General features: G+C 36.4%; 3 protein-coding genes across 10 annotated transcripts in view; all 3 read right to left on the reverse strand.

Moving 5' to 3' along the window:
- Positions 1-2,850, reverse strand: part of LOC110828564 (solute carrier family 2, facilitated glucose transporter member 3) — a 50,443-nt gene extending 47,593 nt beyond the window's left edge. Inside the window, exon 1 of one of the 2 annotated variants that reach the window (XM_022061386.2) lies at positions 2,723-2,850. In XM_022061386.2, the coding sequence (XP_021917078.1) occupies positions 2,723-2,824 (102 nt within the window). In that variant the 5' untranslated portion in view covers positions 2,825-2,850. The remainder of the gene's footprint in view (positions 1-2,722) is intronic. The other variant, XM_087356370.1, reaches the window with a different exon arrangement.
- LOC110828494 (transmembrane protein 107) overlaps positions 1-8,812 on the reverse strand; it is a 43,569-nt gene extending 34,757 nt beyond the window's left edge. Inside the window, exons 1-5 of one of the 5 annotated variants that reach the window (XM_087356375.1) lie at positions 8,721-8,812; positions 8,534-8,601; positions 7,309-7,409; positions 6,632-6,806; positions 3,067-3,153 (exon numbers count right to left, since the gene is read on the reverse strand). In XM_087356375.1, the coding sequence (XP_087212501.1) occupies positions 6,646-6,806; positions 7,309-7,409; positions 8,534-8,601; positions 8,721-8,810 (420 nt within the window). In that variant the 5' untranslated portion in view covers positions 8,811-8,812 and the 3' untranslated portion in view covers positions 3,067-3,153; positions 6,632-6,645. Of the gene's footprint in view, positions 1-3,066; positions 3,157-4,788; positions 6,138-6,631; positions 6,807-7,308; positions 7,410-8,533; positions 8,602-8,720 lie in introns of those variants that run through there. The other 4 variants (XM_087356376.1, XM_087356372.1, XM_087356373.1 and 1 more) reach the window with 4 other exon arrangements.
- Positions 8,534-17,005, reverse strand: part of Cht10 (Chitinase 10) — a 48,277-nt gene continuing 39,805 nt past the window's right edge. For 2 of the 3 annotated variants that reach the window (XM_087356365.1, XM_022061374.2), the window contains 6 exons: positions 16,595-16,806; positions 16,110-16,245; positions 15,415-15,557; positions 14,863-15,048; positions 14,175-14,300; positions 10,612-13,021 (listed from right to left, as the gene is read on the reverse strand). In XM_087356365.1, the coding sequence (XP_087212491.1) occupies positions 12,863-13,021; positions 14,175-14,300; positions 14,863-15,048; positions 15,415-15,557; positions 16,110-16,245; positions 16,595-16,806 (962 nt within the window). In that variant the 3' untranslated portion in view covers positions 10,612-12,862. Of the gene's footprint in view, positions 8,602-10,611; positions 13,022-14,174; positions 14,301-14,862; positions 15,049-15,414; positions 15,558-16,109; positions 16,246-16,594; positions 16,807-17,005 lie in introns of those variants that run through there. The other variant, XM_087356366.1, reaches the window with a different exon arrangement.

The following is a 17,005-nucleotide window of genomic DNA, read 5'->3' on the forward strand; positions in this document are numbered from 1 at the left end:
TTGACACGAGTGACTGTCGGCTGCTCTTTAGTGTAAGAGTTAAAATCAGGGTTAGTCACGTCTTCAGTACTCGTAATATATAATATATCCACTTCCTCCAGCGGATTTATCAAATTACTGATTTTTTGTACAAAGTGTTCCAGGTGATCGTTTCGATTTCTGTGACTGCGGAAGTTGTTAAAAATGGAAGACGAGTGACCAAAGATAAACACTTAGTTTTTAAGATGCTAAATTATTTTATGCGAGAGGCGAAGAAAAGTTGATCATGGAATTTCATAACCTTGCAGCTTTGCTTCTCTCGGCGCGACAAACCGTCTCTCAACAGCCGCCAAGTTACAATCTTAGTAAGTTATGGGTAGTGAGTGCAAAGTCATGCATAGTTTGAGGCAAAAGCTTCTAAAGTCAATGAATCGAAACTCCATCCAATAATTCTCTTTAGGAGTGGCTGTCAAAATTCAAGGACGTATGTACTCGTTAATGCGTATGTGATTCCCATGTGCAGTTCAGAAAAACATGTGATGTAATACTTTAAAACTGATGATTACACATTGTTTTTCAATCAACATTAGTGAAAACTGTACGCTTAGTTCAGTAGCGACGCTTTCATTGGGAAACCCGCGATCTCACCATCTACCTTACTGTCCAGCGCCTAGAAAGTCACTTCACTGGCTAAGCTATCCGAATACGAACTAAAGCAATGAATACCACAGCGTATTCATAGCACCGAACACATGATAAATAACGTGTTTTAAACTGAAACCCACACCATCTTGCTTTACTCGAAGACTGGACGAAACCTTATAGATTAAAAAAGGCTCACCTAACAGAAAATTGTACGTGACATAAAATACAGACCTCATTAAGACCAACTAAAGCCTTATTCGAATAAATACCTACAGAATTTAATACACACCATTAAAACGTACGTCAGGTACTTTGGAAATCCGTCATAAGCAGATTTGACTGGACCACGTTTAGCATAAAAAAACCCGGACTCTCGGTCTAACAGACTAATATTTATGACTGCAGAAAAGAATATAAGCTTACGACTCAAACAAGATGTTAAATTACTCCTACATTGAAGATGGCTGTCTTCTGGGTTGCGCCGTGTCCAGACTACACGGCGCAACAACCCAGAAGACAGCCATCTTCAGACTCACGGCCGTGAAAACCTCAAATCCTACATACTCCTAAATTAGTAAATGTAAAATTTTAGGTTCTCGCGGCAGTGAAGATGTCGATGTTAATCTTCTGGTGTGTAACGCCGTGTGGTGGACTTCTAGGTAGATACCAATGTCACTGAGGAACGTATTGCCTCCATCTTCAGTGGTGAACGGCGTTGAAACCCAGAAGACCAACATAGACATAACAGTAAATACTTCAAAACTCTAGCGACCTTCAGCTATCGTAAGAAATTCAAATCCATAGGAATGTGGGCACATACCTCTGTTAAAAGAGAAACTTACATGATAATGCTAGATATCTATGGTAAAATATAGGGCATATTAATATTACTGCTGACAGATGATAAACAAAACAAACCCCACAGACACAAACACTAATTGGCCATCTCGATAAGGGAGTGATGTTTCGTATTTTGTACTACAAACAAGTTCACCTGAACGCAAGGTCATGTCACATCTCCATCCATAAGAAGCAAGGTCTCAGCGTTTCAAGTATTCCATTTACAGGGTTCCTAATAAGTGGTGACAGTGGCAATTTCTTCTGAATAAACATATTACGAAAACATTAATCGGAACTCATAACAATACAATATGGTAGTTGTTGCACAACCATTTTATTGTACGTAAACCTTGGGATCCCATGCACTTGTTTATGCAGTTTTACGCTGACACATGCCGAACAATGAAACAATTTACACAATAGAGTAATTTGATGGACTAGCTCGAATTTTATTAATGTTCGTAAAAAAAATTGTGAACAAACAAAAAGAAGATTCGGATAATGTTACCTAACATTCGAGTTAAGAGAATTTTGTAAAAGACGAGTTTTGAATTATTCGGGAGGATGAACACACATTCGAACACAATTTATGCGTTCCTTATTTTTATCTGTGATGGTATAATGCTCCTGTTGCAAACATCTCTCAGGATTCCGAACTCCTGTTCTACTTTACTTAGACCTAAGGTTTTATAAATCTTACTCTCAGGATTCAGGATCCTAGAAATTTTAAACATCCAGGACTTCAATGTTTCGTATCACAGAATTTTTAAAAGAAGTCTAAGGTCCACTTAATCTGATTTCCGACCAACAAACCATAATAAAAGGGCGCATCTATAAAAGCTTAATTTTTCTGTTACGAAATTAGCGTATTACAAATATAGTATTTAATTTCTCAACATAATACCCACATCTCTTCCATTATAAGGGCAACTTTCTTTCGTGCATTCAGCTTTTATTTACTGTATCAATCACTAGGTGTCATGTGGCAACTCGCGTCCATTCTGGAGCTATAAATCAACAGCTAATGCGTGTGTGTTTTAGCGTGATTGGAATATGAAGTCCTCGAGTAAAATTAATTTAAAATATTCCAAAAACCTCTAGTGTTTTAATTAAAGAGTAAGAAAAATCGGGAAAATGAAATTAAAGGGAATTTCGGGACATTCAATTAACACGTTAGAAATTATTCTACTCTCAACTAAATATGACACAGTTTAACAAATAAATCATAATACTAATGTACAGTAAATAAATATCTTACTTTTTGAAATGTCTTGTGGATCTTCACTACAGTATTTCCTGGCTGCACATTTTCTAAATATAAAGTATGGGTCCATACACAGCACAAATATTTTGACCACATTATTACAAAATTAGTTCGGTTTAAAATCTGCAAAGAAAATGAAAGTCTTGACGAAGAGTAAAATGTTACCACGATGTATCAATCAACAGGTTTCCACGTATGAATCACACCACGACCGAGACCCGCTGGGGAGGACACTAAACATGTAGTAGCACTTTTACACGATAAAACCGTTTATGTTCTCGACTCTATTATATCTCTGCCGGTAGAGGGTTGGGGCAGATCTCTCCTCTTCTACCAACTATATTGGTGGGGGAGAGGGTCCTTCCTGAAGCCGCTGACAGCACAGACACTTCTGCCAAGTTAAATCTTGGTCAACTATCCCTTTGCTGCTGAAACAACATCACATTCTCCTTTTCGAACGAAGAAACACGGACAACGAAAAAAAAAAGGGGGCCACTGACAATCTACTACGTCCAACAGCTGAGAGCTCTTGGTTAGTTCTGAGTGGGAGACTTCTAGACTCAGCCTACGTGAGTTTCTTTGCAGCTTACTGCACTTGATGTGAAAGTCGCGGATTCTCTTTACTTACACGATTATGAGTGAACGCGCGTCGCAGCTCGCTTTTACAATACCCAAGGAGAGGAACGGCGGAAGACGCACTTCACATTCGGATTCATTCACCGTTATATTTGCAAAGCGTTCAGTGACACAGCCACTGCCAGAGAGTCCTCCATACCGTAAATGGAAGAGATAAAAGGGCACTGAACTTGCTAACTTAACATTCATACAACTCGAGATCGGTGACGTCCAAGGTCGCCTCTCGTTCTTTCGTGTTGGTGTAAATTCAGCAGAAGCAAACCCAAAAGATGCGGAGGCTGCAAAGCAAGGGAGTGCCCTTTTCCCTGGTGGTCCGTAAATTAAAGTTCCATTAATATACTTAAGTACTGCTCTATTCTAACTCCTCCCAGTTGGAATTTGAGGCCTTAACGGCGAACGTACAGACTGTGGGCTTCCGGATTAGGCCCATGGCATCGTGTTGGATCGTAGGCGATTATCACAACATGGGGCCTAAGTCTTTTCCAGTTATTTCTTACTAGGCAGTATTCATACACCAGAAACGCTAATGGACGAAAATAAATATTTTTCGTACGATTCAAAAGTTGGCTTGTCTTATACGTAGCTTACGCGTGCGCGAATTGACTTTGGCGATTCTTATCCAGTACCTTCATGGTTTTATTCACTACAATGAAGAACATTAGAAAAAATCCTTAAACTACGTTACTAAGCGTCCTTTTTCCCGAAGATCGCTGCTTACAGCCTTCTTCATGACTCGTCGCTCTGATGATGGAGGCAGTACGCACCTCTTAAATATCAGTAAACTTCTACCAGACTACACGGCGTAACATCCCAACCGACAGCCAAAATATAATACACATGCTATAGTTCTCAAAGGAAAAGACTACATCAAATGGCTCAGGAAAATACTTGAATCTAAGAAGGATAAAGTAATTAATCAAATTTGAACATTACATAACAATTTCATGCTTCATACAGGTCACATAATATTGGTAAGATACTAAAATCAAGGAGACTATGACAGGCTGGCTAGAATCAGGAAGACCAATAAAAACATACATTTTTGTGATAAAACACCACTTTGAAGACTAAGGCGATGGGACTATAGCAATAATATGGATCTTAGGGAGGCAGGCTATGATAACCAAAGGTGGATGGAACTGGCTCAGGATAGTGTCAAATGGTTTTATCTTTTATTAACAGTGCTGAACCTTTAGGTGGATTATGAATATTGACATCGGGAAAGGATGTGGAATAAAGTGACTGTGGCCTATTTCAAGGTACTATTATCATTACATCTGAAAGAATTGAGGAAAACCACAGAAAGCATCAGTCAGAATAGCTGGCCTTCAAACCAAGATTAAAATATCGGAACCTTCATTAACGTATTGAGGATATGAAGGCATAGGGACCAAAGATAAAATGACATAACAGTAAATATGAAATTACTGTTCAAAAAACAAATCCTTTATTATTCGTTGCTGATTATAATTTAATATACCAATAAATGTTGGTATCAGCTTTAATGATTTAACATTACATCAATTACCACATTCCTGAGTATTGTAATGTTTGATACATGATCAAAGTTTTCAGGCAATTATATCTTGTGTACATAACACTAAAAGGAGATGCAACAATGTACATGACGAGAAGATAAAAAATATTCAAACACTTCCATCTGATATTAGATGATGAATATGTATTGGTCCAAAATGTCACCAAGATTCCTACTGCAAGATGACTATTTTGAGATGGCAAAAAGACCAAAATAAATATCTGTGAAGTATACAGCATAAATAATAATAATAATAATCCGTGGCGTAATAGCCCTCTGAGAGCAAAAGCCGACTAGCTGGCTTCTGGCCTCACGTTCACATGCCTAAGCAGAGGTGAACGATCATCCAACCAGATATAGAGTGACATGTGGTCAGCATGACGAACCCCCAGCCATTGCTAGCTTTCATGACAGGATTACGCTACTCATCGTAGCTCCCCAATTTCCTCACGATGCTGGGTTGGCACCGGTCCCATACACCGGTCGATAATCTCGTAAGAAATTTCTTTCCCTGAGACTCGAACTGGCGCGCATTCTGTATCACTGGTCTGAAGCATGATGCCTCAGACCGCGCAGCTATGGCGCGGGACCTACAGCATAAATATCAAACATATGTATATTATGTGGAAAGCATGACTTTAACTTGAGAGTTAATGGTTTGACAGTGCAATAATGCAATGTGCGGCCAGGAGGCCCACACTTAAGCTGTGATGTATGGTTGATAAAGGTTAATTTCATGAAAATAAAGTAGATAGGTATGACAATTTAGATGTGAAAAGTTTTGAACACATTCTCACCAATTTATGTTTTTGATACATATAGCTTTTACAAGGCTGTTAAAATGAAGTTCACTGTCTTTACAAAGAAGAAATTATCATGGACATATACATAATCAAACCACAGAAATGTATTTATAAACTCAAAATCTCTTGGTTTAAAACTTCTGAAGAGATCACCACGTCCTGCAACGGACTGTGTAACATGTTAGCAGTAGCCAACAAAGGAACTTGGAAGTCAAACCTAAAGTATAATTTATGTTAAAACTGTGAAATGAACAAATCTGATCCACAATTCATTCGAACAGCTGTCTACCCAGAAGAATATGCAGCACTAAAATTCAGAGCATTGCCCCAGTCTTTCAACCCAACTACACATCTCAACAAATGATTTTTGTTCTCATTCATATGAGACTAGGTAGGTGTAACCATTCTGGAGCCAAGCGCAGAACATTGTCTCCTGTAAATATATGACTGTGTTTTGACACACATTTAAAGTGCTGGATGACTTTCACATTAATTTCAAGCATACATCTGAACAGGAATCAAATCCTGGACCATCTAAAGGAGAGTCCAGTGTCTTATCTCAAATCCTCCCACCATTCTCTGGTAAACGAAGTGAAGGTTCGCCACTGTTAATATCAAAACCTGCCACTGAACATGAGGCTGAGCTAATGCCACCCACCTTCCATCTTCACAACCTATCTCTGCAGAGCCAACTTAAATTGTAACACATATGTGGATGCAGTGATGTGGGGATTGTGAGCATTGATTTTGATCCTCTACGCAGGACACAAGGAGTTATTCTTTCTTAAATCACAGTGGTTAAAATACCACTAACTTGGAAAAGGAAAACTCAAAGCAAAGGTAAGCCAGCCCATCCTAGCACAGCGTATTGTCATAATCCAAATTGGAAATGCAAACACAGGAACAAAGGTAAGAAGATCAACTTACAGTTATCCTTATATTCAACTCTTTTTAAGGACAAGGACTCCAATAGCTGTGGTGGCATCTATGACAGCTGGTAGCATACTGCAAAATGCAAACACCCACCAATACAAGCTGCAGTCCCATTCATCAAACAAGAAGTATGCAAGGAGGACAGAGGCACTGAAGTGAGCAGCAATAGCTGTAAAACTGTAGTCAAGGAACAACTCTGTCATAGAAACTTATTTCTGTATCCATTTTAGTGGTTTATTTAACAATGCCATCGGTAGCTCAGACTATATAAAGTCAAATGATTAATGAACAATGAATCTGAAAGGATATGGAATTCCATATAGCCTAATTAAAGGTACTGTCATGGCATTTTCCTGGAGATACTGAGAAAAACCTCACTCAGAACTCAGTCTTCAGGCCAAAGTTTTAATCTGAGACCAAACAAATATGAAGCTTGAGTGTTAACCACTCAGCTATGATCTGTATCTAGGAGCTGAATTTCTACAAGAGAGGATAACTGACAGAATCATTGAGAAGTTTGGCTTAAACACATGTTCAGATCGAAGCTTCATTTGTTTCCATAACTGTCTTATTGTTTTATATTTGAATGCATGTAGCATTTCCACAATTGTACTACAACCTTCAGCCACATCATATTGTACTGCTTCCTTTTTTATAGTGTGAAAGGATACAAATCATTGCTGCAGAAGGCATGAACATTGTTATTCCCAGTAAAAATGTCAACAACTCAAAGCCAATCAACATTATGGCTATTCCCAATCCAGTTTGTAACCTGAAACAGAATAACATATGTTAAGTAATTAAACTAAAACAAAAAAAGGGGGGGGGGAAGAGAAATCAACAAAAGGAAATATGAAAATGTAGCATTTCCTTTTATTAAGAACATGAACATTCAATTAATCACCGAGTACAATGTTACTGCTGCAATTGCGTAAGACTATGTCTCAATGGAACTGTTGTTGCTAATGGGCCCTATGTCCATCCACTAAATGACAGAAGTAAATATGGAGCAATGGTGGAATAATATCGACAGGAGAAAACCAACTTTCTTCTGAGCAGGGCTGTGGAGTCGGCACTAAAATCTCAGACTCCGACTCTTTCATAAAACCTCAAAATGTATTAATAACGGTAAACTTGCTAAAATGATAAATGGCACCATAAGAGATTTCATCACCAAAACGTGAATCATCAGCCTACTTTTTAGACTTATAACCTATATTTAAATATACGTCTAATGGTTATTGCAGAAATCGGTTGTTTTGTAGACAGTTTGTATTCTTAAGGTACTGAAGCCAAAGTTACAAAGCATTATTCTCACCCCATGTGGCTCAACGTGTCGTTGAATTTCCCTAAGTGTGAGGCTGCTGGCAGCTCACACGGTATAGAAATTGTTCTTAATATTTTATATCGAGGTTGGAGTCGGTACATTTTTACCGACTCCACAGCCCTGCTTCTGAGATAGTGAGCCATGTAATTTAGTAGAAACTGACTGATGTTTGAGAAGTACTTCCTGCCTTCATCATCAGATCCTAATGGTCAGTCAATTTCAACATGACACAACATCCCAGAAAAGAGTCATCTTCATACTTGCTGCTGAGAACCTGAAACCTCATCTGGAGAAAAACCTGTCCCAGTGCCACAATGTCCATCACAAATGTAACATGGACTGACTTGGGAGTGAACCTGGGCTGCTGCATTGAAAAGCCAGTGTCTAACAACCTGCGTTACAGCACATACTATTGTAAAACGTACTATCCATTTAAAAACAATCACAGGCTTCTGCAAATGGTCACAGAGGGAGTTTTAGAACTGCATATATCATTATTTTAATTAACAAACCTCTAATAAAACTATTTTCTTCATATCTGTACAAAGTATAAATTAAAAATAACTTACTCAATGTCCTTTCTTGAATAATCCTCAGTTGTGTATTCAAATGGTAAGCAGGCCTTTATATTTTCATCCTAAAATAATAAAAAAAGATACTTAAGATCACTTAAGTCATCTGTCATAATTATGACATACCATGCATGCAAGAAGCATATGTAACTAGTCATTGCATTATAGTTATTACACAACTTACTCTGGACCACAGTATTATGATGACAATTGTGAGGTGAGATATAAGAGTAAGAAATCTTGCAGGAATAAGACCTCCAGCAATAAAAACCATTGTTCCTGCAGAGGGAACATATATTTCATTAGAACCTGAGAAACTAATTTACTATGCAAGCAGTTCTGTGTTTTAAGAGCTGGGCTCATGCTCACTTTTTCTTATTGACTAACAGGCTGCCAAAATATAAAATTAATTTCCTTAAACTTCATGACAGTTTATTAAAAATGTTGTTACATTACTGTTGTGAACAGATTCACATATTACTCAATAAATTTCTTTAAGGGACCCACTGATTTGTTATTCAAATTATTCACTTAAAATTAAATACCATATCTAATTTAGGGGGCAAGTGTTTTCTTGTTTGTGTTTTCTCATGGTGACATAATGTTACATAAATGTACATAGACCAACAAATGACAACAGCAAACTGTGGGTTGATACTTCATATAATATAATATGTAATATGCCCAGAACTGTCCACAACTAAGTTTTTGTTCCATTTGCACCTGTGACAATTCAAAATGTAATTTTACATTAACCAAGTGATTTCACATTCTTGCATTTTTATGCTGTATAATTTAATGAAATAAGAACTAGAGGGAAAATATGTTGCAATAACAATCTATTACTGCTTCTCAGTTTTTATACTGCCCAAACTCCTACCTGTAAGGCCCAGTTTTCCTAGAACATAAATAATCCGCATGATTGGGGGTCACTGTCAACTAACAATGGGAACCAAGGTCAATGTTGGGACACAATGCCATGGTAAAAACCTTCAATCACATTAGTGGAATAATAACCTGACACTGTTGGGCAACAACTACTCAGGATCACGTTAATGTGTTGTGGCGTCAAAAACGTCTTTGGAATGTCAGTGTACCAAAGAGTTTTTGTTAGTTAGGTTGTGGAAATATACTACATTCTTAACTGAATGGGTAGGAGGCATCCCTCAAATTTGGAAATTATTATCACATTCCGGCACGTCAAAGTTTCGTTTTCAATAATCAAAACTGACCTGTTTAATGAGACTATAAGATTACTGCCAATGTTTATACTACCACCACTATTTCAAACTAGCGTCATCCCACGACATTTACAAACCCGAGCATAAACAATATACTGTACTGTAGATTTGTAACCACAATGCTACGTCAGGAAACCTAGCGCCAAGCACACTGTGGTCAGTATCAGTAAACACAACGGCGATGAGTGCTGTAAACAGTAGCCCAATCGGTAACAAAGTTAACAACTCTTCGACCATCAAGATGCCTTCAACACCTTCGCCAAAATACTACTATGCATAATTCTGAAACCCGATTATCCTATAGAAACTTGTCACACCTTCGGGAAAAATGAAAGCACATGTATAATTTGAACTCTACTTTCATCCATCAGATGCTTGTAACAGTTGGTCAAATTTTCTGCAATGCCTACTTGAGTACTAGTGCAATTTTACAGAGTAGGCAACTGCAAAGACCACCCTAATCACTGGTGTTTATGCTATTATGATTCAGATATAAAGAAATATGCAAGATGCTGCATGGCTATATTGTCAATAAGTAACATGGAGATGCACATGTAGTTGGTTAGCCATCCATTTCATTTGTTTTTAGAAATGCATATTACAAACTTATAAATTTCAGATTTGTTGAAAATTAGAAGCTAGAAGTCAAATCAGATCATTTCTGACCAGTAAATAAACCTGAAAGATCATATTAGCAAAAACATTACAAATCAAGGAACAAAGTTTTGGGAAGGAACTTATGTGGAGCAAGGCAAATCACTGAATATGGAATTCTGAAAAATTGAGGATGTTTTTGCTGATTAACAGCACTTTATAGTTGTAATTATAACAGTATTTTTAAAAAAGAATTTTATTTTAAATAGTACAATACTGTACATCACACTTGTATCCCAAAAGCTTGTCACTTAATTTTTACAATAGTACAAACCAGTTTGCACAACACTGAATACCACTACAAAGAAGGGGTTGTTTCAAATATGTAGAAGAAACTGGCCTTTATTACTGCTGGTGCAACTCTTTTGTTGCTTAATTTATGTTAGTACAAAATACCTTGGCCATGTAAATTAATTAATTTCTTTAAATTTTATTTGATTTTTTTGACTTCATACTGTCCTTACAGTAGCCCTACGATTCAGAATCTGCAAATAAGAGTTCACTAATTCTGTCTTCTGTAATTTGTTTAAGTCTAAAATGCCATGGAAATAACATAATAATGCTATCCACAAGTTGGTAGAAATTGTAAAACAACTTGAACATCTGATGGGAAAAAATACATTTAATAAAGCCAAATGCTTCTACACATTATCAACAAATGTTCCATCCTTCCAGGAAAAAGACTGCCGTATAAATGTGAGATCCACAGGATTGTGAAATTTGAACTCTCAAAAATGCAAGTTATGTGGAAACTGGATGCTAACATACCTCACATTATTGTGAATTTTGCAGCAAGAGTTAAAATTTTACACACTTAGATTTAATATTTTTGTTACTTTTACATATGCCAAAACTTCTCATTAAACTTTTAAGGAAACTGAAGATAGCAGCACTCCTCAAAATCGATGTTCAAAGTGCTACTAGAAAATACAGCAGGTGATCATGTGGAAGTGTGCACAACACATCAGCTGTCAACAATTAGCTGCACAGTGTAACAGACATGTAATAATGAGAAATGGAGGATTCTAACACAGATAAAAGTAAAGAATCTGTCTAAACAGGACCAAATAACTGTCACTCAGTTTCTTAGTACTCAGGTTTATCAACCATCATTGCACAGCACTGCTGTGGTCCAAGACCTTTGTACTGCAATTGAAAGAATGTGTCTCAGCATTCTCATAATTGGTGTCCTGGCTATGTAGTGGTTCCAGCAGCAGTCCTAGGAGTTCTTTGCAGAGAGGATCTATAGTCGGTGGGATGCCTGCCTCAGCAATGCTTATGGGGACTTTTTTAATGGCCTGTACTCCTTCACCCAGAAAAATCCCTAAATGGGCTTTATTTGAACAAGCTTCTTATACCTTGTAACAGGACCAAATCCAGTGTTATCTTTTATGTTATTAATCTTCAATTGTAATAAACAGCACAAAAATTTCACAAATGCTACCATAACACTTTATACACATCATTAATTAGATTACATGTATTCACATTTATATAAAATTAAACATGACTAAAATGAAGCAAAATGTGATGATTTTTACATCCCATTTTTATGGCTACCAGCTACAAAGCAGATTTAGTGCGAAGCATCTAATGCTGACATTAAGAACTCCAGCTTACAATCTTCAGGTATGGAGCCTGAGGTAGAGGCACAACTTTATATTTTACCTTTACTGAATGAATCTTGATTATGAAGCCAGTAAAAATGGGATCTCAGGAACACTTTCATGATTTCTTCAAACAAATCATATGAGAGTAAAAAGAACTGAGACCACAAGTTTTTCATGCATACAAAGATCATTACTGAGGCAGGTCTCCTTGGAAAAAAAATGTTTTGTAGACAAGTTACTACATGTTCAAATGTAAGAGGGCAGCTGTCATCCTCAGTTGCTGTTTGAAGTATGAAAAATTATGGCATAACATCTCTCCTAATATCACAGAATTAAAAAGAGGTTTAAAAATTAAATAAAGACAGAAGTATAATGAACTGTGGAATGTAGGATGTTTAAAGTAATATTCAGGCTAGGGTTGCCAATTCTTAGGAATGATAGCTTACAAAATGTAACATATTATGTTAAATATAAGTCAACAAGCAGTGTCAATATTTATGGTTAAGGTGAAATGATATGAACTGATATGATAGTATAACTTTTGTTTAGAAGCTCTCACAGAGATAAGTACATTATTTGTTCTTATACATTCATATTCTTCTCATGCTTTGTCACTCCTGTAGACTACTGGAACTGTTGACTTACATTTACAGCAAATAAAATACTATTATTGCACTACACCTTTTCTTATAATTTGAACATGGAATATTTCTGTTAAAGGCATGTGTATCTTTTTCATGTTGTCAAAATGCTCACATGAGCTTCTATAAGAGGTAGTCTCATGGCAACCCCAGCCAATGAAACAATTAAATACCCACCATTTATGTACAGTCTGATGTAGAAACCTGAAGGCCGCGAAGTTCATGATTAATTGTCTTAAGCAGTGGATGTATCCCACACCCACATCGGTTGGTGAAATCATCCAAATCAAGAGCCCAGATCATTCCTCCACCAAGATCCATTTCTTTTATGTATTGTGACTATAACAGCAAACACAATGACAATAGCTGTGAATAGAATATCAACTGCAGATCTATGAGCACACTTTATTAGGTATGTACCAGTCAAATCATATGAAGAGTTATAAATATTTAAAGGAAAGATATCACATTTATATAGACTGTACAAAGTAAGTATCTGTTTCTGAAAACTATTAATTTTCAAAATGTTACAATATGCTACAAATTATGTAGAATTTAAACAATATGTTTGAAATGTGATTTATAGCTTAAAATTTTGTTTAAAAACTATTTGAAACACACAACTTTTGTAAAAAGTATGGTACCTTACAAGGAATACTACTATAAATTAAATCCTCTATTATCCTTTTACAGAACTCAATGCCACTTTAAACTGAGAAATATATTGAATTAATGCTTTCAATAACCTTATTTTAAAAATTCACATACAAACATAACTTCCTGCACCAGATCATTCAGTATGACACCAGTGATTACACAAAGCTTCTTTTGAGGTTTGAGGTTCTCATGGCAGTGAAGACGTTGATGTTGGTCTTCTGACAATAATGCCATGTGAACTTATACTGCAAAATCAATGTTTCACAGAAACATATGAATCTACCAACAAGTTAACAAGGCAGTCATTGCTACCAGAAGACAAACATCAACACAAAACTTCTTCTTTGTGGAACAGCATGTGGTTGGCTACCATCAACAAAGGACAAATGTGATCTGAGGAAGCACTACTGGACATTCTAATTTATTCCAGGCACCTATGTGGCTGTTCATTACAGTGTTGTCACAGCTTGTGCTCCAATATAGTGGTATTCCATATTAGGAGTATATGGCACATTTCTTCTGTAATTTTTAGTACATTCTGACTTTTAACCTTTCTAATTTCATTTTATTACCAATACAACAAATAGAATGGAACCATTAGTCTGGTGATATGCAATCCATGGCCAACTAGACTTCCCAGTATGATCCATGGTTAATTCAATGAATGTGGTGACTCACAGCAATGTATATGTCTCAGAGTTAAAGGTGACTTTATCTGACTCATCCAAACAAATATCTAGTAACTGCCTTCTGGTAATTTTCTATTGAATCACCCATACACTATCTGGTAAAATAATACATTTAATTAGGCCAATAGGATTAGAACAACACATACCTTCCTTCTGATATCAGACACATCATCATAGGATACCCACTGACTGCCCTTATAAGCATATGGGCCAATCCTACCCTCTGGGTCTCGCACTGGTGTATATCCTTGTGATTTCACAGCATGACATATCTATCAGAAAATTATAAAACACAAATCTTTAAAGTAATGTACTGTGATAAGGATGTGCTATGCAGGTTATAAAGATGAAAGTACAGGTAAGATAAAGATGAAGCAACGATGATAAACCTGTGAATCTAACAGACACTGCAAGCCATCAATTAATAAAGGAACTTGGGATGACAGCTTCCAGTAAAGTGAACCCTGTTCCTCATTTTTAAGGAGTTCACACAAATAATTTTGGTAATTTCAGATCTATATTCATAAACTGCATAAGGATCAGGAATTGCTGATATGTTATTCATTACATAGGAAAGAAGTCAAATATGACATGAACAAACAAAGATTTTTACTGAAATTTGTGGTTCTCACAACAGTAAAGATATTGATTGTGGTCTTCAGAGTTGTCGTTTTGTAAGTGGTTACTACTATTTAAAAGCAACTTACTGCCTCCACAACTCAACCCAGAATACCACAATAAAAAAATTGTTTTCAGTTTATACACATATACACACAAATTATAGACTAAACTATTATTAAAAAATTAAAGGGCCCATTTGTACAAGGCACTTACCTCATAATAAGCTAAGAAACCTCCTGCTCTTGTAAATTCCCCAGCCTGCCCTGGGCCATATGTTTTAGCATTCAATCCATTTTCATTGGCATCAGCCAAACTGAATGACTGTCCATACATAGGCAAGCCCATTATAATCTTCTTTCTGTCTGCACCTTTTTGAAGCCAGTAATTGATTGAGAAATTCTGTAAACATATGTGAAAATACAATTCTTGAATTTTGTGCTATATTTATGTATACTGTACACACAAATCACTGAAGTATGCAACTGGAGCAAATGAATTTATGTATGGCCACTTTGCATTTGTATTAATTAAGAATATGTGCCAGTAACAGGGCTTTGAATTAAAACCATCCCTGGATACATTCTCAGATTACCATAAATATTGTTTCTGTTTGTTCATACATCCCTTGCAGACAACATTTCTTTTTTGTCTTGGTATGACTACAGACCATTGCACATGTAGCCACTTCAGGTGATGAATGGAAAGTACCAGCACCAGACTGAATGAAGAGACATATCAAGTGAGAGTTTGGAACATCCTACTTACTGCATTGAAGTAATCATAAGTGTCACCAGGATAATAATACAGCGGTGCCACATGACCTGTCTGCTTGTCCCAGTGACCATGGAAGTCATATGTCATCACTGATATCCAGTCAAAGTACTGTGTTAGTTTGGGCACATCATATCCTAAAAATCACGGATAATTCAGTTTAAGTAATTTTGTACTGGATGATGATAACAATTAACATAAGAGTTTTTATGACACTAATTTCTTATGCCTTTATCATACAACAATAAAGGATTTAAAAAGTTGCTAGATTGTACATATGCTGTAATGTATGGCTTAAAAAGGTCAATTCATTCATAGAACAGTCATATTAAAACAGAGTTTATAAATTTTTGATGTGTTCAGTACTAGTCAGTTGTCTTATATCTGTGCTCATGCCCCTCCACAATCATATAAACAGTCAAAACTGACCTGCCTATGCTTGCTGTCATTTGCATATAATCATGACAAGGATTGAACAAGAAGATATTGTGGTCAATGTTTTCATAAAATATAAGGTATCAGATTTTGTTCCAATTTTCACAGATGTGAAAGTCAATTGCTTGAAAACATGAAGTGGTGGATGTGAGCTGTTTTCTCATATAATGAATTTGACATCTTTCTGCTCAGTTGTACTTATTTATATACTTTAGGAATGTTACTTTAACATGAAGAATATAATTTTTTCTTACCAACATCAATTACTATTTTGCTGGGTGATACTGCAGAAGACAAGAGCAGTCCCTTTGCTTTGAAGGCTGTACTCAGCTCTTGAACTAATGCAGCAAAACCTTCCTTGTCAGAATCTGGGCCTGCATTGCAATCCACCTAGATAGAAGCAGGTAATGGTTTCTTTAAATAACGGCATTATGAAGTTTCAGATTTCTGCTTTACTATAAGTAAAATGTAATGTGATAAATGTGTTACCTATTATTTACTACCTTACACATTTATTGGTTGTTATTTAATTATTTATTAGGTGTTCTTCACACTCTAGCATGAGTGAAGAACACATTATCAGCACATCCATGTCTCTCTGTTGTGCTTTTTGCAATGGGACAACAGGTCTCATTCTGAGAACCTACTGTTGTGCAACAATGAGGTCCAGTTTGAAAATTGTGTGGCAGCAATATAGAGCATTACAAAGGAATATTTTGCAGCCTAGGTACAGACTCACCTGCCAGCATTTGGGATATTCCCAATCAAGATCAAGACCATCAAAGTTATATTTTTCAATAAACTCAATAACAGTCCTTACGAAGTTTACTCTCAATGATGGACTGTTTACCAGGCGGCTGTATTTGTCTCCCAGAGAATCATTCCAGCCTCCAATTGCAATTAGCACCTTTATACCTCGTGACCTGAGTTCTGTCACCTTGTGGTAGAAGTCTGCAAGAAATAACAATCCATGTTCCAAGCATGATTCAAACCTGTGACCAATGCACGTGCCAGATATAAAAAGCCATGTACGCCCTGAATTGAATGTCAGGGGTTAAGAGACATCAGGATTAGCTTAAATATGGATATTACTTTAATTAACTTTTATCAGCCCAATGTACACTGGTAGGAACGTAAACTCTATCTATCA

This window comes from Zootermopsis nevadensis, unplaced genomic scaffold (genome assembly GCF_977971745.1).
Source record: "Zootermopsis nevadensis isolate Lab colony 2312 unplaced genomic scaffold, Znev_1.0 Znev_ptg000027l, whole genome shotgun sequence".
NCBI classification, from domain to species: domain Eukaryota; kingdom Metazoa; phylum Arthropoda; class Insecta; order Blattodea; family Termopsidae; genus Zootermopsis; species Zootermopsis nevadensis.